General features: G+C 41.7%; 1 protein-coding gene across 1 annotated transcript in view; it reads right to left on the minus strand.

Moving 5' to 3' along the window:
* LOC135513154 (collagen alpha-1(XXIV) chain-like) overlaps positions 1-24,697 on the minus strand; it is a 243,408-nt gene that overhangs the window by 62,446 nt on the left and 156,265 nt on the right. The window contains exons 28-31 of the mRNA XM_064935912.1: positions 24,045-24,098; positions 15,727-15,780; positions 15,515-15,559; positions 11,662-11,706 (exon numbers count right to left, since the gene is read on the minus strand). Coding sequence (XP_064791984.1) covers positions 11,662-11,706; positions 15,515-15,559; positions 15,727-15,780; positions 24,045-24,098 — 198 coding nt within the window. The remainder of the gene's footprint in view (positions 1-11,661; positions 11,707-15,514; positions 15,560-15,726; positions 15,781-24,044; positions 24,099-24,697) is intronic.

Genomic DNA, 24,697 nt, shown 5'->3' on the forward strand with positions numbered 1-24,697 from the left:
CTAATCAGAATGTTTGGCATTGGTGGAGCCAGCCTGCCTGTTGACATCACCAGGCATCAATTAAGTTAATAGACTGATAACAAAGTGAGTTCCAAACCTCTCTTCCAATAACAGCAACTTTTAAGGTGCCCTCCCCCTCCCTACTCAGACGACTCCCAGACAGTCTTAGCAAAAGGATTGGTTGAGAAATGGAAAACTATTACAGTGAGGTACTTAATTGTTACCCAGAAATGATTTGATGTTTATATAAAAAACGTCTGGATTGGGCCTTTAATCATCTCTGTGGTAAATCTTTCACAGGCTTAAAGGTCCCCTCATAGATTCAGATTCAGAGTTTTTAATAGTCAGAGTTGCAGGTGTGATTGCAGGGTACAGTTAAAAGCTTAGGCTTCGAGCTCCAACATGCAGGACTAAGTGAAATAAAATAGTGAAAATGGTGATAAAAAACAACAATAGAAATAGAACTATACACATCATAACTGTATCAGTGATGAATAAATAAATACATATCCATTGGAATGGAGGCAGAGTAAAGGCTGTTTAGGGGGTGGGGGAATGACCACTGTGGCCCTATCCAATCTCAGCCTCCAGTATTTATGCTGCAGTAGTTTATGTGTCGGGGGGGCTAGGGTCAGTCTGTTATATCTAGAGTATTTCTCCTGTCTTATCCGGTGTCCTGTGTGAATTTAAGTATGCTCTCTCTGATTTTCTCTTTGTCTCTTTATTTCTTTCTCTCCCTCGGAGGACCTGATCCCTAGGACCATGCCTCAGGACTACCTGGCATGATGACTCCTTGCTGTCCCCAGTCCACCTGGCCATGCTGCTGCTCCAGTTTCAGCTGTTTTGCCTGCGGCTATGGAACCCTGACCTGTTCACCGGACGTGCTACCTGTCCCAGACCTGCTGACATATCGCACCCTCGACAACTACTGTGATTATTATTATTTGACCATGTTGGTCATTTATGAACATTTGAACATCTTGGCCATGTTCTGTTATAATCTCCACCCGGCACAGCCAGAAGAGGACTGGCTACCCCTCATAGCCTGGTTCCTCTCTAGGTTTCTTCCTAGGTTTTGGCCTTTCTAGAGAGTTTTTCCTAGCCACCGTGCTTCTACACCTGCATTGCTTGCTGTTTGGGGTTTTAGGCTGGGTTTCTGTACAGTACTTTGAGATATCAGCTGATCTAAGAAGGGCTGTCCATAGGGGGAGTAGCAGGGGGGAGTAGCAGGGGTGGGATGGGGGTGTCCATAGGGGGAGTAGCAGGGGGGAGGGGGGAGTAGGTAGCTGACTAGTGGTGGCTTTTCAGCAGCCTGATGGTCTGAGCATAGAAACTATGTCTACCAGTTTGCCATGATACTCCTGTACTTGTACTGTAAGGGACCTTTAAGTGGTCTACTATTTACAACCCCTGTTGTAATAGTAAGTATACAGCAGGTCTCTCTAGCAGGGCTCTCAGGGCTCTCTAGCAGGGCTCTCCATCCTTGTTCCTGGAGAGCTACCCTCCTGTAGGTTCTCTCTCCAACCCTGTTCCTGGAGAGCTACCCTCCTGTAGGTTCTCTCCAACCCTGTTCCTGGAGAGCTACCCTCCTGTAGGTTCTCTACAACCCTGTTCCTGGGGAGCTACCCTCCTGTTGGTTCTCTCCAACCCTGTTCCTGGAGAGCTACCCTCCTGTAGGTTCTCTCTCCAACTATGTTCCTGGAGAGCTACCCTCCAACCCTGTTCCTGGAGGGCTACCCTCCTGTAGGTTCTCTCTCCAACCCTGTTCCTGGAGAGCTACCCTCCTGTAGGTTCTCTTCAAGCCTGTTCCTGGAGAGCTACCCTCCTGTAGGTTCTCTTCAACCCTGTTCCTGGAGAGCTACCCTCCTGTAGGTTCTCTTCAACCCTGTTCCTGGAGAGCTATCCTCCTGTAGGTTCTCTTCAACCCTGTTCCTGAAGAGCTACCCTCCTGTAGGTTCTCTTCAACCGCTGTTGTAATGGTAAGTGTACAGCATTACCCTAGATCACATAACACAATGACCAACTGAAATCTGTCTGTACAGCACAGAGCAAACTGATGAAAAAGGAACGGAGGAAAGATTGATGGGACTGGTAATTCTCAGAACTCTTCTTACAAATGCCCTCAGAGAGTCCTTATAACACGGGAATACTTTTATTAAAACTGTAAATGAAAGCTCTGTGTGCACAAATGCTCCCATAATATGTCAGCGGGAACTGAACGGAACATCCAGGCTGAAATATGGTGGCGGTTAAGAAAGCCATTATTCAATGACACTATCAGAAAGTGCATGCAGTAAATTAAGGAAGATGATATGAAAGAGCAGATGACTTCAGAGCTTTGCTTAGTCACTCTGTTCCTCAAAGATGTCTTTTTCAACACTGAACACAAGATGGCGCTGTGGCTCTAGAGGTGACTGGGGAGAAGCTTGAGTTCCTGTACGCTGCCTGTCAGATCTTTGTTAACTTTAATAGTTTCCTTACGGCAGTAAACATACTGTTAGTTACTGGAGTAAGCATACTGTTAGTTACTGGAGTAAACATACTGTTAGTTACTGGAGTAAACATACTGTTAGTTACTGGAGTAAACATACTGTTAGTTACTGGAGTAAACATACTGTTAGTTACTGGAGTAAGCATACTGTTAGTTACTGGAGTAAACATACTGTTAGTTACTGGAGTAAACATAATGTTAGTTATTGGAGTAAACATACTGTTAGTTATTGGAGTAAACGTAATGTTAGTTACTGGAGTAAACATACTGTTAGTTACTGGAGTAAACATACTGTTAGTTACTGGAGTAAACATACTGTTAGTTAGTTACTGGAGTAAACATACTGTTAGTTACTGGAGTAAACATACTGTTAGTTACTGGAGTTACTGTTACTGGAGTAAACATACTGTTAGTTACTGGAGTAAACATACTGTTAGTTACTGGAGTAAACATACTGTTAGTTATTGGAGTAAACATACTGTTAGTTATTGGAAACATAAGTAAACATACTGTTAGTTATTGGAGTAAACATACTGTTAGTTACTGTTAGTTACTGGAGTAACTGGAGTAAACATACTGTTAGTTACTGTTAGTTACTGGAGTAAGCATACTGTTAGTTACTGGAGTAAGCATACTGTTAGTTATTGGAGTAAACGGAGTAAACATACTGTTAGTACTGTTAGTTACTGGAGTAAACGTATGTACTGTTAGTTACTGGAGTAAACATACTGTTAGTTACTGGAGTAAACGTTAGTTACTGTTACTGTTACTGGAGTAAACATACTGTTAGTTACTGGAGTAAGCATACTGTTAGTTACTGGAGTAAGTTACATACTCTTAGTTACTGGAGTAAACGTACTGTTAGTTACTGGAGTAAACATACTGTTAGTTACTGGAGTAAGCATACTGTTAGTTACTGGAGTAAACATACTGTTAGTTACTGGAGTAAACATACTGTTAGTTATTGGAGTAAACATACTGTTAGTTACTGGAGTAAACATACTGTTAGTTACTGGAGTAAACATACTGTTAGTTATTGGAGTAAACATACTGTTAGTTATTGGAGTAAACATACTGTTAGTTACTGGAGTAAACATACTGTTAGTTACTGGAGTAAACGTACTGTTAGTTACTGGAGTAAACATACTGTTAGTTACTGGAGTAAACATACTGTTAGTTACTGGAGTAAACATACTGTTAGTTACTGGAGTAAACGTACTGTTAGTTACTGGAGTAAACATACTGTTAGTTACTGGAGTAAGCATACTGTTAGTTACTGGAGTAAACATACTGTTAGTTACTGGAGTAAGCATACTGTTAGTTACTGGAGTAAACGTTAGTTACTGTTAGTTACTGGAAACATAAACGTTAGTTACTGTTAGTTACTGGAGTAAACATACTGTTAGTTACTGGAGTAAACTGTTAGTTACTGTTAGTTACTGGAGTAAGCATACTGTTAGTTACTGGAGTAAACATACTGTTAGTTACTGGAGTAAACATACTGTTAGTTACTGGAGTAAACTGGAGTAAACTGTTAGTTACTGGAGTAAACATACTGTTAGTTACTGGAGTAAACATACATACTGTTAGTTACTGGAGTAAACATACTGTTAGTTACTGGAGTAAACATACTGTTAGTTACTGGAGTAAACATACTGTTAGTTACTGGAGTAAACATACTGTTAGTTACTGGAGTAAACATACTGTTAGTTACTGGAGTAAACATACTGTTAGTTACTGGAGTAAACATTATTGTTAGTTACTGGAGTAAACATACTGTTAGTTACTGGAGTAAGCATACTGTTAGTTACTGGAGTAAACATACTGTTAGTTACTGGAGTAAGCATACTGTCAGTTACTGGAGTAAACATACTGTTAGTTACTGGAGTAAGCATACTGTCAGTTACTGGAGTAAACATACTGTTAGTTACTGGAGTAAACATACTGTTAGTTACTGGAGTAAACATACTGTTAGTTACTGGAGTAAACATACTGTTAGTTACTGGAGTAAACATACTGTTAGTTACTGGAGTAAACATACTGTTAGTTACTGGAAACATAAACATAAACATTGTTAGTTACTGGAGTAAACATACTGTTAGTTACTGGAGTAAACGTACTGTTAGTTACTGGAGTAAACATACTGTTAGTTACTGGAGTAAGCATACTGTCAGTTACTGGAGTAAACATACTGTTAGTTACTGGAGTAAGCATACTGTCAGTTACTGGAGTAAACATACGGTTAGTTACTGGAGTAAACATACTGTTAGTTACTGGAGTAAACCTCACTCTAAAAGCCAAATCTGCAGCACCCAACTCTAAAAGCCCACTCTTCTATAGATCAATGTACAGTAGAGATGTCTGATGGCGGTTTCATGGTCTCACCATGTTATACAAGTTGGGAGTTCCAGCTGTATATTGTGTGTTTTACTGCTCATGAGAAATTACCTGTTATAAACCGGGTGGTTCGATCCCTGACTGCTGATTGGCTGACAGCTGTGGTATATTAGACAGTATACTACGGCTATTACAAAACACTTATTTTGACTGCTCTAATTACATTGGTAACCAGTTTATAATAGCAATAAGGCACCTCAGGGGTTTGTGGTATATGACCAATACACCATGACGATGGCCTGTATCCAGGCACTCTGCGTTGCGTCGTTGCTAAGAAAAGCACTTAGCCATGGTATATTGGCCATATACCACACCCCCTCGGGCCTAATTGCTGAACTATAACACCACAACAACACCCATTCATTCCCCCAAAACACACAAACTGACCTGTTTGAACATAGACCTTGCTCTATGCAAATGACAAATGATGGCATTTAGATGCCGAGCAGGACAGGTCGCTGCTAGTATGTGTGTGTTTGTGTGTCTGTGTGTGTGTGTGTGTGTGTGTGTGGGGGGGGGGGGGTGCATGTGTCACATCAGTTAATAACACATGGAAACAATGTTTGTCAAGTGTTACGCCAAGTCTGACTTAACAGGGCTGAAAATAGGTCATTTATCAAACCAAACAAGCAAGCCAAGCATCTGTGAATGGATCCAAGAGTCATTGAGCATGCATCAGGCTCTACCAGGCAATCTCTAGTTAGGGATCATCATGTCTGGCTAGCCACAGATACACAGAGATGCAGAGAGAAATGTTTGTACAGGGCTAACAGCAGCCAACACTATGAATTGTGTGCAGCTCACTTGGTAATAATAAGCACTTTTGTCTGTATGTTTCTTTAATCACATTTCCCGTCAGTAGGGAATCATTTGATCCTTCAGTGGTTATATCACAACACTGCAATCCATCATTAACTAAGTAGAAAAGCAGATATTTTCCCCCGTAGTGAAGACTGTTACAACATTGAAAACATCCCAGGCTCAGTTTTACGCCGCCAGGAACACAAGGGGATAGAAGCACACACCAGCCACAAGGTCATGGTACTATGGAACAGGCCATTGACCCACCAGACCCGGGCTTTCGTGGCTATAGCCCCGAATTATTTTGTCCCAGCCCTGAGTCTTTCCCTGCTGGGATGGTGTAAAACAAGCTAGGCTACACTGCAATGAATACTCCAAACATGGGCCCTGGCCTGCCTTTTCAGTGCTGCCTAAAACCAGCATTTCTGTGTACGGTGGCACTTTAGGAGGTGTAGTCAAAGTGCTACATTTTTAATTCGTCCCCAAAAATGATATTCCGCCATATGCAGGTAACTGTTCATTCTCTGAGGGAGAGAACACAAAGATGAGAAGGAGAATCGAGGTAAATTTGGTTAGCTTGCTATTACTATAGCACATTTTGTTAGCCCATGATGATGTTATTCAGAGTTATTCACCTCACAGTAAGACAGATTCGAGTAACTTACATTTCAACATATTGACTCAAAAGCTGCACTGACAGATAATGTTAAGCTAACTAACTAACTGACTAACTAACTAACTAACTTGCTTGAGGGACTACTCAGTCTAGCTAGCAGATTTCATGAGCAGGGTTTTGACAGTATAGTTACTGATTAGCTATCTGGACACTGAATGAAACTGCTGGAGCTCTGTTCACCACCCGACAAAGTATCACTAACTAACCAATTACTGTCTAATCAAGTATTGTCCAAATATGCAAAACATTGCTAATAAAGATAGCTAGCTAACTTAAGGCTAACGTGATGTTAGCTACTTTTGGTAACGTCAGCTCAATTAGCTACAGTTGAAGTTGGAAGGTTACATTCACCTTAGCCAAACACATTTAAACTCAGTTTTTCACAATTCCTGACATTTAATCCTAGTAAAAATGTCCTGTCTTAGGTCAGTTAGGATCACCACTTTATTTTAAGATTGTGAAATACAGAATAATAGTAGAGAGAATTATTTATTTCAGATTTTATTTAATTCATCACATTCCCAGTAGGTCAGAAGTTAACATACACTCAATTAGTATTTGGTAGAATTGCCTTTCAATTGTTCAAAACTTGTGTCAAGCATTTTGTGTAGCCTACCACAAGCTTCCCACAATAAATTGAGTGAATTTTGGCCCATTCCTCTTGACAGAGCTGGTGTAAGTGAGTTTCAGTTCTGTACAAACATTTCAGAGGCTTTTCAGTTCTGCCCACAAATTTTCTATGGGATTGAGGTCTGGGCCTTGTGATGGCCACTCCAATACCTTGACTGTTGTCCTTAAGCCATTTTGCCACAACTTTGGAAGTATGCTTGGGGTCATTGTCCATTTGGAAGATCTATTTGCAACCAAACTTTAACTTCCTGACCGATGCCTTGAGATGTTGCTTCAATATATCCACATAATTCTCCGCCCTCATGATGCCATCTATTTTGTGAAGTGCACCAGTCCCTCCAGCAGCAAAGCACCCTCCACAACATGATGCTGCCACCCCCGTGCTTCACGGTTGGGATGGTGTTCTTCGGCTTGCAAGCCTCCCCCTTTTCCTCCAAACATAACGATGGTCATTATGGCCAAATAGTTCTATTTTGGTTTCATCAGACCAGAGGACAATCTTTGTCCCCATGTGCAGTTGCAAACCGTAGTTTGGCTTTTTTATGGTGGTTTTGGAGCAGTGGCTTCTTCCTTGCTGAGTGGCCTTTCAGGTTATGTCGATATAGGACTCATTTTTACTGTGGATATAGATACTTTTGTACCTGTTTCCTCCAGCATCTTCACAAGGTCCTATGCTGTTGTTCTGGGATTGATTTGCACTTTTCGCACCAAAATATGTTCACCTCTAGGAGACAGAACGCATCTCTTTCCTGAGTGGTATGATGGCTACGTGGTCCCATGGTGTTTATAATTGCGTACTATTGTTAGTAAAGATGAACAAGGTACCTTCAGGTGTTTGGAAATTGCTCCCAAAGATGAACCAGACTTGTGGAGGTCTACAATTTCTTTTCTGAGGTCTTGGCTGATTTATTTAGATTTTCTCATAAAGTCAAGCAAAGAGGCAAGGAGTTTGAAGGTAGGCCTTGAAATACATCCACAGGTACACCTCCAATTGACTCAAATGATGTCAATTAGCCTATCAGAAGCTTCTAAAGCAATGACATAATTTTCTGGAATTTTCCAAGCTGTTTCAAGGCCCAGTCAACTTAGTGTATGTAAACTTCTGACCCACTGGAATTGTGATACAGTGAATTATAAGTGAAATAATCTGTCTGTAAACAATTGTTGGAAAAAATGCACAAAGTAGATGTCCTAACCGACTTGCCAAAACTATATTTTTTTAACAAGACTTTTGTGGAGTGGTTGAAAACGAGTTTTAATGACTCCAACCTAAGCGTATGTAAACTTCCCACTTCAACTGTAGCTATCTGTTGAAAAACAAAAGCTGGATAGCTGAGTATTTTTCCCCAATTTATAGAAGATGGACTTACGGAATTGAAGATGCAGGTCAGTAAACACAGAGCAGGTTTCAGCAGTAAGTGGATACATTGTGAGTGTGTGTGTGTGTGTGTGTGTGTGTGTGTGTGTGTTTACAATATAATTATTTAGCATCTAGCTACATAGATGGGTTGGCTGACAACGTCACGAAAACGATGTGCACGCTTCCAAGGGGCATAAATCAGCCTGCTGTGATTCTGGATGGCAAGATTGCTAGCAAGAATGACACTGCCATGTGGGGAATAATTAGTGGATTAGTTCAGCATGTTTCATCAAGTTATTGATACCATGTCTTGTTTTGAGGTGTTTTGACTGATTTCATGACAATGCCAATACGGCAAACATTGGCTGGCTAGCTAACCAATAACTACAACAATGTTTTTGAAACAACAAGTGGTCATTGTGCAAATGTATTTGTTTTCAATAAACATTGGAGACTAAACAAAGCTTACATGTTAACAGTTTCAGCCAACCTCATCTGTTTTGCCCCATGGCTGCATGTATTTGGATTTGGTTGCTAAAGCAACAGAGAGAACACAGGTATTGTGGTTTGTGAAGGGTAAGACATTTGAATGTTAATCAGGTTTAAGATTGAGTGAAAAAAAGTTCAGGTAAACATTATTTGCCTGTTGTTCGTGTGTGTGTGTGTGCATATATTGCTTCTCTGAGTGTTTGTCTGTTCAGGATTCTCCATATTGATACGGCACTGATACTATGCAGTCTCTGTAATGATATAGGAGATCCAGGGAAGCAGAACTTCAGACAGCAAGGAAGAGAGGTTAGCAGACAGGACAGAGAGAGGTTACCAGACAGGACAGAGAGAACACAGAGAGAGATTACCAGACAGGACAGAGAGAACACAGAGAGAGATTACCAGACAGGACAGAGAGAACACAGAGCGAGATTACCAGACAGGACAGAGAGAACACAGAGGTTTTTTTGTTGTTGTTTTTTTTACCTTTATTTAACCAGGCAAGTCAGTTAAGAACACATTCTTATTTTCAATGACAGCCTGGGAACAGTGGGTTAACTGCCTGTTCAGGGGCAGAACGACAGATTTGTACCTTGTCAGCTCGGGGGTTTGAACTCGCAACCTTCCGGTTACTAGTCCAACGCTCTAACCACTAGGCTACCCTGCCGCCCCATAAGTTACCAGACAGGACAGAGAGAACACAGAGAGAGGTTAGCAGACAAGACAGAGAGAACACAGAGAGAGGTTACCAGACAGGACCGAGAGAACACAGAGAGAGGTTACCAGACAGGACCGAGAGAACACAGAGAGAGGTTAGCAGACAGGACAGAGAGAACACAGAGAGAGGTTAGCAGACAGGACAGAGAGAACACAGAGAGAGGTTTCCAGACAGGACAGAGAGAACATAGAGAGAGGTTACCAGACAGGACAGAGAGAACATAGAGAGAGGTTACCAGACAGGACAGAGAGAACATAGAGAGGTGGAGGCCCACACAAGACAAACATGGCATATTCCGCTCAAGCCAGAGAAGGTAGTCCTTGCTCAACATTACCTCTCAAAAAAAGAAAGATGCCACTTTTGACATGTCCTGTGTGTATAAATTGTTAGACCCTGATATGTTCCCATCACTGAAGGCAATCATACAGGCCGCGCTGACCATCCCAGTTAGCATTTGTGAGACATCTTTCTGTGCATTAATTAAGACATCTACATACCTGGCTTAGGAGCCCAATGACCCAAGATAGAATGCGTCATGACAATTGACAAAGATATACATACTAACACGCTTGGGAAAGAGTGAAGTCATAGACAGGTTTGCACCTACAGTTTAATTTTGAATAATTTCTAATCTTTATGGATGGACTAACATCCTAGTACTGTATAATATAACTGACAAACATTGTGAATCTTTATTTGGAGAAAGGATTGTGTGCTGGTACATGTGTGGAACATGTGTTGTTACTACAGGGCTGTTGGACGGGGTATTTGTTTTTGTGTAATTAATTAGAAATATTGTCCTGTAGATAATTGACCTTGGAATCTGCGATAAATATGATAAAATCATGATTTTCAAACGTGTTTGGTGCCTGCGTTTTTACACACTATCTGCAAAAGTTGTGTCGTTTATGCAGTTCCAACATAATCCAAAGGATGGCAGCCTAAAATCCCAATCCTGCTATATTGCATGTAACTAGAATTTGCGAGTAGCATGACTAGCTCACATTAGTTAGCAGTAACCATCATCAACAGTGACCATCATCAACATGAGGCTTTTTTTTGTTGCCAATCAAATACTGGACATGGTTTCTGAAAACATTGCAAAAAAATTACAAATGCTTTTTCCAACTATTTATTTTCATGTAAAATTACGATATAGTTATGCACTTCATTTGCACATGATAATAGATTTAAAAAATATATTATTGACACCATATTCCATGGGTTTACTGACCACAATCCATTGAATTAATGTTAAGAAGTGTTAATAATTTGGCATCAAGAGGGAACAGCGCATGGAAGAAAGCAGTGAGATATGCAGCAAAGCCTTATGTTTCTGCAAAATGTTCACTGCTAGCTTGTGAGGAGCTTCATTTCAGTACTCTACTAAATGGAGGTAAAACTAAGTATATGTTGTCCTCTTGAGCGCATTAAAAATAACTCTGATGATTTAAGATATGTGCCTGCACACATACACACACACACACACACACACACACACACACACACACACACACACACACACACACACACACACACACACACACACACACACACACACACACACACACACACACACACACACACACACACATACACATGCACTTCATATCAATCTAGGTTATTTTAATGGATGAAATTAGTATTTTATACACCACCTTTGTTCAGGGCCTATATTACAGGTAGAAAGCTGTGGTGGAAATCATTTTAATCAGGGCCTATATTACAGGTAGAAAGCTGTGGTGGAAATTATTGTAATGGGACCTACAGTATATTACAGGTAGAAAGAAGTGGAAATTCTTTATAGGGCCAGGATTATTTTACAGGTAGAAAGCTGTGGTGGAAATAATTTTAATTGGGGGCATATATTACAGGTAGAAAGTGTGGTGGAAATAATTGTAATGGGGGCCTATATAACAGGTAGAAAACTGTGGTCGAAATTCTTTATAGGGGCGGGACTTTTAATACATAGTCCCATGTAGCGCTGGTGTTGGCCTCTTTACCTCATGTCAATCAAACATGTCAACCAAACCTGTCAATCACCGCTGTCAAAGTAATGGAGATACAGTGTGTAGGTGAATGTAATGCAAGGTACTCACAGGTTTCCCTGGTAGGCCTCTCTCCCCTGGACCGCCAGCTTTACCCTGCAAGAGGAAAGGCATGTAATAGATGGTTGAGTCACGACAATTCAGGGGTGGGAAACTCCAGTCCCCGGGGGCCTGATTGGTGTCACAATGTTTCTCCAGCCCTAGCAAACAGAGCTGATTAATCAAATTGCATTCTAAACTGAAGATCATGATTAGGTGATTATTGGAGTCAGGTGTTAGCTGGGGCAAAACCAATCAGGCCCCCCGAGGACTGGAATTGCCCACCCCTGCAGGGATAATTGCATGATGAGTGTACCAGTTATACAGTACCGTCCCTAGTGGACTACGAGCACTAGTTCGTATTACAGATGTAGGATCTTAATCTGATCACCACATTGCAGGAGAACTTACCTGCAATGCAGCACATTTAAAACTTGTAGTATATTTGAGGTTTTAAAAGGCTTCTGAAGTTTGTAATTTCCTCTGAAATTTCTGACTTGTTTTTCCCTTGATGAAAAATGTATCAACCCTGACAAAAAATATCAATGTATTATACTGAACAAAAATATAAACATAACATGCAACAATTACAAATATTTTACTGATTTACAGTTCCTATAAGGAAATTTGTCAATTGAAATAAATTCATTAGGCCCTAATCTATGGGCGTGGATCAGAAAACCAGTCAGTATCTGGTGTGACCACCACTTGCCTCATGCAGCGCGACACATTTCCTTCACCTAGAGTTGATCAGGCTGTTGATTGTGCCCTGTGGAACGTTGTTCCACTCCTGTGTGTAGTTGCTGGATATTGGCAGGAACTGGAACACAGTGTCGTACACGTTGATCCAGAGCATCCCAAACATGCACAATGGGTGACATGTCTGGTGAGGATGCAGACCATGGAAGAACTGGGACATTTTCAGCTTCCAGGAAATGTGTACAGATGCTTGCAAACATGGGGCCATGCTCTATCATGCTGAAACATGAGGTGATGGTGGCGGATGAATGGCACGACAATGGGCCTCAGGATAAAATGCAATTGTGTTCGTTGTCCGTAGCTTATGTCTGCCCATACCAAAACCCCACTGCCACCATGGCGCACTCTGTTCACAACGTTGACATCAGCAAACCGCTTAAGCACAGGACACCATACACGCATACACACAGTCTGCCATCTGCCCGGTACAGTTGAAACCGGGATTCATCCGTGAAGAGCACACTTCTTCTGCATGCCAGTGGCCATCAAAGGTGAGGATTTTCCCACTGAAGTTGGTTACTATGCTGAACTGCAGTCAGGTCAAGACCTGGTGAGGACGCCGAGCACGAGAAGAAATTCTTCGGTTGCTCAAACTGTTTCATCAGCTTTTCCGGGTGGCTGGGATCAGATGATCCCACTGGTGAAGAAGCCGGATGTGGAGGTCTTGGGCTGGTGTGGTTACACGTGGTGTGCGGTTGTGAGGCCGGTTGCACGTACTACCAAATTCTCTAAAATGTCATTGGAGGTGGCTTAGGGTAGAGAAATGAACATTTAATTATCTGGCAACAGCTCAGGGGCACATTCCTGCAGTCAGCATGCCAATTGCACACTCCCTCAAAACTTGAGAGACATCTGTGGCCTTGTGTCGTGTGACAAAACTGCACATTTTAGAGTGGCCTTTTACTGTCCCCAGCTCAAGGTACACCTGTCCAATGATTATGCTGTTTAATCAGCTTCTTGATATGTCAGGTGGATGGAGAAATGCTCCCTAACAGGTATGCAAACCGATTTGTGCACAATTTGAGAGAAATCAGCTTTTTGTGCATATGGAACATTTCTGGGATTTTCTTTTCTTCAGTTTAGGAAACAAGTGGAGGCTGGTGGGAGGAGATATAGGAGGACGGGCTCATTGTAATTGCTGGAATATAATTATGGAACAGCGTCAAAACATGTGGTTTCCATATGTTGGATGTGTTTGATACCATTCCATTAATTCTGTTCCAGCCATTACAATGAGCCCGTCCTCCTATAGCTCCTCCCACCAGATGCCACTGCATGAAACATGGGACCAACACATTACATGTTGAGTTTATATTTTTGTTAAGTATATAATCCACATACTGTAATAATTCACATTACCTGTTGTTGCAGGATTATTTTCCTGCTGTAACAAACTGGTACAAATTAAGATCCGACACTGTATGCAAGTCTTATGAACATCTTCTATTATCCAAGATATCCTCAACTTAGTGGAGGTACTATAGTTCACCTACAGGTAAATGCCAAAATAAAGGAAAAACCAATATAAAATGTCTTAATAGGGCGTTGGGACACCACCAGCCAGAAGAGATTCAATGCACCGTGGCATAGATTCTACAAGTGTCTGGAACTCTATTGGAGGGATACGACACCATTCTTCCACAAGAAATTACATAATTTGGTGTTTTGTTGATGGTGGTGGAAAACGCTGTCTCAGGGGCCACTCCAGATTCTCCCATAAGTATTGAATTGGATTGAGATGTGGTGACTGAGACGGCCGTGGCATATGGTTCACATCGTTTTCAAGCTCATCAGTTAAGTCAGGAACCACACCTGTGTGGAAGCACCTGCTTTCAATATAGTTTGTATCCCTCATCTACTTGAGTGTTTCCATTATTTTGGCAGTTACGTGTTAACATTTCTGCTCCTAACTGAACTATCTATCCTCTGTTAAAGAAATGCCATTGAAGACATCAAAGATAGAATAGAAGAGATACTTTGTTGTCCATTTTTCAATACTAGAACACACATAATACTAGAACACAGGACATCAAAGCTAGAGATGACACGGGTGCACTGGTCCATCATGTTAGGAACCATTACACTCATCTAGATTCATCCAAAATGATGAGCAAAAATTACTCACTATAATCTACCTTCATAAACTCTCTCCATCCAACCAATGGCTCTACCCATCTACAGGTTGTGTTTTAATGAAATCCCCCAACCAAAATGGAGACAATGATGCTAGCAAATATAAAGCCAGGGTAGGTTTTTCATGTTTTTCATCCCAAATAAAGAGCAACACATTGATTACAGTTAAAATACAGAGCAGGGTACATTTTCCTCTTGCATGCTGCAGCTCTTTATTGACATAGCTCACGTTTCATTACTGTGAGCTGGAAGAGGTTTTTAATTGGCTATAACTTGATACAGCCATCAGAAGAATGGCACCCTCTGCAAATAAAACCGTTAATTAAAGTCTACTGATCTCCCACACAGATCTTAATGGCAATTTAAACCTCAGGTTATGGTGGCCCAAGTGTAACCTTTTCACTCAGATGTAGGAATAATAACACATGGGGTAGGTCTCCTACACAGTGGAGTCTGTTGTGTAGAATAAATGCAGGAGCAGGGGTGATACAGGAAGTAACTTTGCCTCATTCTGGCCTGTCATTGGTCAGCAGGAGTGATACAGGAAGTAACCCTGCCTCATTCTTGCCTCAGGTGAACGATAAGGGACTTTCTATTGAGATCCAATTATTTTGTCATCGTAAGTGGCCTCCTGCACCCTATTCAATGTGCCCTCTAATCAGTATAGGGACAGAGTCATGTGCAGAAACACACAGGACTGGAGCAAACTCCCACACAGACAGACACACACACACACACACACACACACACACACACACACACACACACACACACACACACACACACACACACACACACACACACACACACACACACACACACACACACACACACACACACACACACACACACACACACACACACACACACACGTTGTATATACATTTCTGATGTTAAATTAAAAGCACACATTGTCTTGAGGAGCTGGGTAAGTGGTAGAAAGTAAAGCAGACAGGTGATGCAGGGTACTCACTATGAACCCAGGCTCCCCTTTTGTTCCACCTTCCCCCTGCTCTCCCTGCAGAAGAGCAAGAGAGAGAGAGAGAAAGAGAGGAATAAAGAGAGATCTTAGTGAGGCAACAAATAGACTTTTAATCAGGTCAAAGTACACAGAACAAGGTTTTTAAGTCAGGTAGAAAGAGGACATTCAGTATAATGTTCTTCTGAGGGTGAAAATATGTTTACCTTGGTGCCCTCAGGCCCTGGTTCCCCCAGTGGACCGTCTGCACCCCTCGGCCCCTATGACACAGAAACACAGCCGCTAAGCCCTCTATGTGTGTGTGTGTAAGTGTGTGTGTGTGTATCCCTGGGCCCCTATGACACACAAATAGCTTAGCCCTCTCTGTATGCATGGTTTACAAACCACTCAGCCATCACATCACACAACGGCACTCGTAAATACAAGCACACTCTCACACCCGCACACAGCAACACACCCACACACAGCAACACACCCACACACAGCAACATACCCACACACACTCTCACACCCGCACACAGCAACACACCCACACACGCACACACCCACACACAGCAACACACCCACCCACACTCTCACACCCGCACAAAGCAACACACCCACACACCCACACACAGCAACACACCCACACACGCCCACACAACCACGCACACCCACCCAAACCTACTGTACTTAGCAGTGTACAGTATGGGATATGGGCGTAACCAAATCATCTAGAGTGTCTCAATAAAATAATGGGGTGGAGGAGGCGAGAGCATGGGGAGCATCAAACACATAAGGGCATTGGTGTTAGGAGCAGCACATGGCAGCAGTCTACTGTGCAGGCCCTTTTTGTCTTCAAACACATCCGCATGGAATTCCAGAAAGACAGACAGACAGACAGTTGGACTCCATAATATCAACAACTTGGGAGTAATCAGCTTCTTCTTTGTCTGTGTCTATCTGGGGGTTACCTGCTGACCTTTGCAACCCACTCCTCTCTATCTCTCTCTCTCCATCCCTCTGCATCCCTCTCTCTGCCTTTAATACCTACACACAAAAAGGTAGACAGTCAGGCCACATTCAGTGGTGCGTTTTTGGAGGAAACACAAGCAACTGACTGATCATCCGTCTGAGTGTGTGCTCTACTGGACTACTCTGTCTTCCTGTAGTGGACGCTACATTTACTGTACCTTGGTTCAGGGCAGGCCAAGGATCCAGCGGGGAAATAAGTCAAACAGTAAAAAGAAGTGTTTACTTACTCATAAAACTATTCAACACAGACATTTGAGTGAGTGGATGTACTGTATGGGGCTCCGCCTCACACGGCTGGATGTCCAGCTGGCTGTCAAGGCCAAGCAAAACGAGAGCAGAGCCACCAATTGTCAGTCCAAATGAAACGAGTAGAGCTAAAACAAATCTCATTTGCTGAATCGGAAATTGTAACTTTCTTTCACTTGATCCTAAAACTGTACAGTTGGGTGAATGGCTCATTCAGGGTTGTTAACAGGCACTAACTTTACCCTACTACAAACACTTGGCTCAGTCAGTTCTATGGATTAGAACAGTAGCCAAACACACTTATAATTTATACTAAATCCAATTAAAATTCAATCTCTGCTTTGATTGGTCAATTGAGTGAGCCAAGTGACAAATGAACACATTGTGAGGTCAATGAGGACAACTGAAAGACACATAGACAGGTGAAGAGTTAAAGATTATGCGTCATGGGGAACTATTGTCTCCTAGCTTCTGTCTGCAGGTCATAGTTTATACTGTAGTACTACTGAAGTTAGTTCATACACACCGAGCATACCAAACATTAGGAACAACCCCGTGCCCCTTTGCCCTCAGAGCAGCCTCAATTCATCAGGGCATGGACTCTACAAGGTGTCGAAAGCATTCCACAGGGATGCTGGCCCATGTTGACTCCAATGCTTCCCACAGTTGTGTAAAGTTGGCTGGATGTCCTTTGGGTGGTGGACCATTCTTGATACACATGGGAAACTGCTGAGCATGACAAATCCAGCAGCATTGTAGTTCTTAACACAGTCAAACCGGTGCACCTGGCACTTATTATCATACCCCGTTCAAAGGCACTTAAATCTTTTGTCATCACCCTCTGAATGACACACATACACACTCCATGTCTCAATTGTCTCAAGGTTAAAAATCCTTCTTTGACCTGTTTCCTCTCCTTCATCTACACTGATTGAAGTGGATTTAAACAAGTGACATCAATAAGGGATCATAGCTTTCACCTGGATTTCATGGAAAGAGTAAGTGTTCTTAATGTTATGTACACTCAGTGTATAGTTACTACTGGGACATATATTATTTTATCTGGATGTAATATCTCATATAGTAATGTAATATCTCATATAGTAATGTAGTATCTCATATAGTTAAGTCATAGAAAAAAAATCTCATATAGTTATATAATATCTCATATATTTATATAATATATCATATATTTATGCAATATCTCATATAGTAATGTAATATCTCATATAGTAATGTAGTATCTCATATAGTTAAGTCACAAAAAAAATCTCATATAGTTATATAATATCTCATATATTTATATAATATATCATATATTTATGCAATATCTCATATAGTAATGTAATATCTCATATAGTAACGTAGTATCTCATATAGTTAAGTCATAAAAAAAAAAATCTCATATAGTTATATAATATCTCATATATTTATATAATATATAATATATTTATGAATTATCTCATATAGTCATGTAATATCTGATATATTTATGTAATCGCTTATATAGTGATGTAATATCATTAAAGCCGCAGACTTAATGAATCTGTAAATGATTAGATATCAGAGAGAGAGAGAGATAAAAGGGGAGAACGCAACCTTTTCTTTTCTCCTACTGTACATTGTGACATCATGAATCTAGGCCTAGTTCAAGTACGCCACATTTTATCATCCAGACCTGATTTCTTTATCGCTCAGACGGTTAAACCAAAAGAGAAGGTCATAATAAGGTCAGGATAACAACTATTGGATTGGCCCTGTGGAGGCGTAGACTGGCAGCAAGCTGAGCTGTTTCACTTTGCTGCTGTTAAGTACTTTAGCCTGTTGGACACGAGAGATAAACATCCCAGCAGCACGTCATGCATGTTTATATCAGAACAGCTGTTCCAAAATACCAGCGTGTAATCAAATCCCTGCCGACACAACACTTTCATTAAATGTATTGTTACTGAACAATGCTGTTCTGGTTATAGAAGTGTTGTCATTCAGTGGACAGATCACATACAGTGCCTTCGGAAAGTATTCAGACCCCTTGACTTTTTCAACATTTTGATACATTACAGCCGTATTCTAAAATGGATTAATAAAACAAATGTCTTCAACAATCTACACACAATACACCATAATGACAAAGTGAAAACAGGTTTCAATAAGTATTCAGACCCTTTGCTATGAGACTCGAAATTTAGCTCAGGTGCATCCTGTTTCCATTAATAATCCATGAGACGTTTCTACAACTTGATTGGAGTCCACCTGTGGTAAATTCAATTGATTGGACATAATTTGGAAAGGCACACACCTGTCTATATAAGGTCCAACAGTGAACAGTGCATGTCAGAGCAAAAACCAAGCCATGAAGTCGAAGGAATTGTCTGTAGAGCTCCGAGACAGGATTGTGTCGAGGCACAGATCTGGGGAAGGGTACCAAAACATTTCTGCAGCATTGAATGTCCTCAAGAACATAGTAACCTCCTTCATTCTTAAATGGATGAAGTTTGGAACCACCAAGACTCTTCCTAGAGCTGGCCGCCCGGCTAAACTGAGCAATTTGGGGAGAAGGGCCTTGGTCAGGGAAGTGACCAAGAACCCGATGGTCACTCTGAGGGAGTTCAAGAGTTCCTCTGTGGAGATAGGAGAAGGACAACCATCTCCAGAAGGACATCTGGTCTGATGAAACCAAGATTGAACTCTTTGGCCTGAATGCCAAGTGTCACGTCTGGGGGAAATCTGGCACCATCCCTAAAGTGAAGCATGGTGGTGGCAGCATCATGCTGTGGGGATGTTTTTCATGGGCAGGGACTGGGAGACTAGTCAGGATCGAGGCAAAGATGAACGGAGCAAAGTACAGAGAGAACCTTGATGAAAACCTGCTGGGATGATGGTTCACCTTCCAACAGGACAACGACCCTAAGCACACAGCCAATACAACACAGGAGTGGCTTCGGGACAAATCTCTGAATGTACTTGAGTGGCCCAGCCAGAGCCCAGACTTGAACCCGATCGAACATCTTTGAATGGACCTGAAAATAGCTGTGCAACGACTCTCCCCATCCAACCTGACAGAGCTTGAGAGGATCTGCAGAGAAGAATGGGAGAAACTGCCAAAATACAGGTGTGCCAAGTTTGAAGCGTCATACCCAAGAAGACTCAAGGCTGTAATCACTGCCAAAGATGCTTCAGCAAAGTACAGAGTAAAGGGTCTGAATACCAATGTAAATGCAATATTTTAGTTGTTAATTTTTTGTAAATTTGCAAAAATGTCTTCACTTGTTTTTGCTTTGTCATTATGGGGTATTGTGTGTAGATTGATGAGGGAACAAACAATTTAATCAATTTTAGAATAAGGCTATAAAGTAACAAAATGTGGAAAAGGTCAATGGGTCTGAATACTTTCCGAAGGATCTGTATGTCTATATTTTCCAAAACAGGAAAAGCAATTAAGTGTAGATATTAGTAACCACCGAATATCCAAATATGTGTGATTGTAAAGTGTTGCTATGTGTTTTCAGTGTTTGTGTGAAGCAAAGGACAGTAATGCACTGTTTGTGTAGTGTGGCTAGATGGTAGCTGTACTGTTTGTGTAATGTGGCGAGATGGTAGCTGTACTGTTTGTGTAATGTACTGTTTGTGTAGTGTGGCTGATGGTACTGTTTTTGTGTGTGTGGCTAGATGGTACTGTTGTTTGTGTAATGTACTGTTTGTGCGAGATGGTAGCTGTACTGTTTGTGTAATGTACTGTTTGTGTAGTGTGGCTAGATGGTAGCTGTACTGTTTGTGTAATGTACTGTTTGTGTAGTGTGGCTAGATGGTAGCTGTACTGTTTGTGTAATGTACTGTTTGTGTAGTGTGGCTAGATGGTAGCTGTACTGTTTGTGTAGTGTGGCTAGATGGTAGCTGTACTGTTTGTGTAATGTACTGTTTGTGTAGTGTGGCTAGATGGTAGCTGTATTGTTTGTGTAATGTACTGTTTGTGTAGTGTGGCTCGATGGTAGCTGTACTGTTTGTGTCGTGTGGCTAGATGGTAGCTGTACTGTTTGTGTAATGTACTGTTTGTTTAGTGTGGCTAGATGGTAGCTGTACTGTTTGTTTAATGAACTGTTTGTGTAGTGTGGCTAGATGGTAGCTGTACTGTTTGTGTAATGTACTGTTTGTGTAGTGTGGCTAGATGGTAGCTGTACTGTTTGTTTAGTGTGGCTAGATGGTAGCTGTACTGTTTGTGTAGTGTGGCTAGATGGTAGCTGTACTGTTTGTGTAATGTACTGTTTGTGTAGTATGGCTAGATGGTAGCTGTACTGTTTGTGTAGTGTGGCTAGATGGTAGCTGTATTGTTTGTGTAATATACTGTTTGTGTAGTGTGGCTAGATGGTAGCTGTACTGTTTGTGTAATGTACTGTTTGTGTAGTGTGGCTACTGTTTGTGTCGTGTGGCTATGGTAGCTGTACTGTTTGTGTAATGTACTGTTTGTGTAGTGTGGCTAGATGGTAGCTGTACTGTTTGTGTAATGTGTTTGTGTAGTGTGGCTAGATGGTAGCTGTACTGTTTGTTTAGTAATGTAGCTGTTTTTGTGTAGTGTGGCTAGATGGTAGCTGTACTGTTTGTGTAATGTACTGTTTGTGTAGTGTGGCTAGATGGTAGCTGTACTGTTTGTGTAGTGTGGCTAGATGGTAGCTGTACTGTTTGTGTAATGTACTGTTTGTGTAGTGTGGCTAGATGGTAGCTGTACTGTTTGTGTAATGTACTGTTTGTGTAGTATGGCTAGATGGTAGCTGTACTGTTTGTGTAATGTACTGTTTGTGTAGTGTGGCTAGATGGTAGCTGTACTGTTTGTTTAGTGTGGCTAGATGGTAGCTGTACTGTTTGTGTAGTGTGGCTAGATGGTAGCTGTACTGTTTGTTTAGTGTGGCTAGATGGTAGCTGTACTGTTTGTTTAGTGTGGCTAGATGGTAGCTGTACTGTTTGTGTAGTGTTGCTAGATGGTAGCTGTACTGTTTGTTTAGTGTGGCTAGATGGTAGCTGTACTGTTTGTGTAGTGTGGCTAGATGGTAGCTGTACTGTTTGTGTAATGTACTGTTTGTGTAGTGTGGCTAGATGGTAGCTGTACTGTTTGTGTAGTGTGGCTAGATGGTAGCTGTACTGTTTGTGTAATGTACTGTTTGTTTAGTGTGGCTAGATGGTAGCTGTACTTTTTGTGTAATGTACTGTTTGTTTAGTGTGGCTAGATGGTAGCTGTACTGTTTGTGTAATGTACTGTTTGTTTAGTGTGGCTAGATGGTAGCTGTACTTTTTGTGTAATGTACTGTTTGTGTAGTGTGGCTAGATGGTAGCTGTACTGTTTGTGTAATGTACTGTTAGTGTAGTGTGGCTAGATGGTAGCTGTACTGTTTGTGTAATGTACTGTTTGTGTAATGTACTGTTTGTGTAATGTACTGTTTGTGTAATATACTGTTTGTTTAGTGTGGCTAGATGGTAGCTGTACTGTTTGTGTGATGTACTGTTTGTTTAGTGTGGCTAGATGGTAGCTGTACTGTTTGTGTAGTGTGGCTAGAAGTGTCTTGTAAGCCCATGTGGGCTGGACACCGTTAGGTATATGACACTTAAATAAACAACATCAATCATATAATGTAACCGTTACGTGGGCAGTGACTTTAAGTTCCGGAATTCATAATAATGGCCAGAACAGAGCAAATGCAATGGCATCAAACACCCGGAAACCACGTGTTTGATGTATTTGATACCATTCCACCTCCTGTGGTCTGTACTACTCTGTGGGTAGGGATTTATTTATCTCCATTGTGGATTCCTACATTTACTGTGAATCCTTTCACAAAGTGTTAGATGGTTCAGACTACTGTGCAGAGGATGTGATGTGGGTGGGCACTCTGCGTCGGTGACTAGGTGGTAGAGTAAGCGCCTCTGCCCGTCTGTGGTGCCAATGTGGGTTGGCACCCCAGTGCCAGCCAGGTGGGTGGTGCCAGGAGCCAGTCCAGTCGGTGCCATGGCCAGTCAGTTGCAGAGTTCCACCCAGATGTGTGTCTTTGTCAACGGACAGAGAAAAGTAAAGGAGAAATGCTAAGGAGAGACGCAGAGTGCCCAGTCACCACACAGCTCTCTTGTGGATACTAATGCTGATAGATGGGATCTCTCATGCAGTCACCACACAGCTCTCTTGTGGATACTAATGCTGATAGATGGGATCTCTCATGCAGTCACCACACAGCTCTCTTGTGGATACTACTGCTGATAGATGGGATCTCTCATGCAGTCACCACACAGCTCTCTTGTGGATACTAATGCTGCTGATGGGAGATCACCACACAGGGATACTAATGCTCATGCAGTCACCACACAGCTCTCTTGTGGATACGACTGCTGATAGATGGGATCTCTCATGCAGTCACCACACAGCTCTCTGGTGGATACTACTGCTGATAGATGGGATCTCTCATGCAGTCACCACACAGCTCTCTGGTGCACACTACTGCTGATAGACTGGGTCTCTCATGCAGTCTCACACAACAGACTATAAGATTCCAATAGTGTTCAAAGCTTAGATCATGTTAAATACATTACTTCCCATAGTTGCTATGTAAGGTACTGTATCAATGTACTGTAGTCCTCTGTAGCTCAGTTGCTAGAGCATGGCGTTTGCAACGCTAAGATAGTGGGTTCAATTCCCGGGACTACCCATAAGGAAAAGCATAGGCAAAATGGTTTATTATTGTGTCAGTGTCATACTCCTCTCGGCCACCAGGTGTCTCATGAGCTTCAACATTAGGCCTGAGCTCGATAATCTCTGATTCACTTCTTTGTGATAAACAATCAGCAGCATCGAATAATGCAACACACTCTGTTAATCACCCTAACCTGGAGATTAAATGTGCAATGACAAATACATATGAAATGTTAGACTGGTGTTTGAGGAAGGAAAATCAGGGTTAGGTGCATGATTAAATCAGGGTTAGGTGCATGATCACATCAGGGTTAGGTTGCATGATTAAACCAGGGCTAGGTGCATGATTAAATCAGGGTTAGGTGCATGATCACATCAGGGTTAGGTGCATGATTAAATCAGGGTTAGGTTACATGATTAAATCAGGGTTAGGTTACATGATGAAAACAGGGTTAGGTTAGATGATGAAAACAGGGTTAGGTTTGCATGATTAAATCAAGGCTCCTGTTGTCCATTATAGCTCACATTGTTACTGATGAGACATGTAGAACAGAACAGAGGAGTGGAGGAGGGAGGTAAAAATAGTTATCTTACCCTTCTGCCCTTTGGCCCCGGGACCCCTGGTATGCCCCTCTGCCCCTGAGGACCCTGGGAGAGAGAGGGAGAGAGAGGGAGAGAGAGAGAGAGAGGAGGGAGGGAGGGAGAGGAGGGAGGGGGGATTGTTATTGATGTGTTTGAGAGAGTTCATGACCGTTCAATTCAGTTGCAGTGTCACAGTTCACAAATGCTAGATGTGGAACAGGAGGGATGCAACCCAATCACTTACACAGTAAGTCACACTGTTTCTGTTTGAAATAGAGCAGACAATCATCTACATTCCACCTATTGATCAGATGTTTTCTAGTGTGATCACCCAGCTGTAGTGTAGATGTACAGTAGAAGCTACAATGGATGCTATTAAGTGAGAGCGTTTACACTGACTAAATGAGGCTAAATGAGCATTGTCTATCTACTGTATATAAAATGTCTCAACCCTATCCGGTCACCTACAGACAGTCAAAATGAGTCAGAGTAAAGAAGCTGTTATACAGTATTGCATAATAATCAGTCAGTCTATTGAAGTACTGTGCTTATGGAAGGCCAGACTTTAATGTGAGAAACAGGCAAAATTATATCAAGTTTCCCAGTTAAATGGTACGTATTTATAATAGTACAAGATCATTTACAACAAATCTTCAGACTGTCAC

Source organism: Oncorhynchus masou, chromosome 24 (genome assembly GCF_036934945.1).
Source record: "Oncorhynchus masou masou isolate Uvic2021 chromosome 24, UVic_Omas_1.1, whole genome shotgun sequence".
NCBI lineage: Eukaryota > Metazoa > Chordata > Actinopteri > Salmoniformes > Salmonidae > Oncorhynchus > Oncorhynchus masou.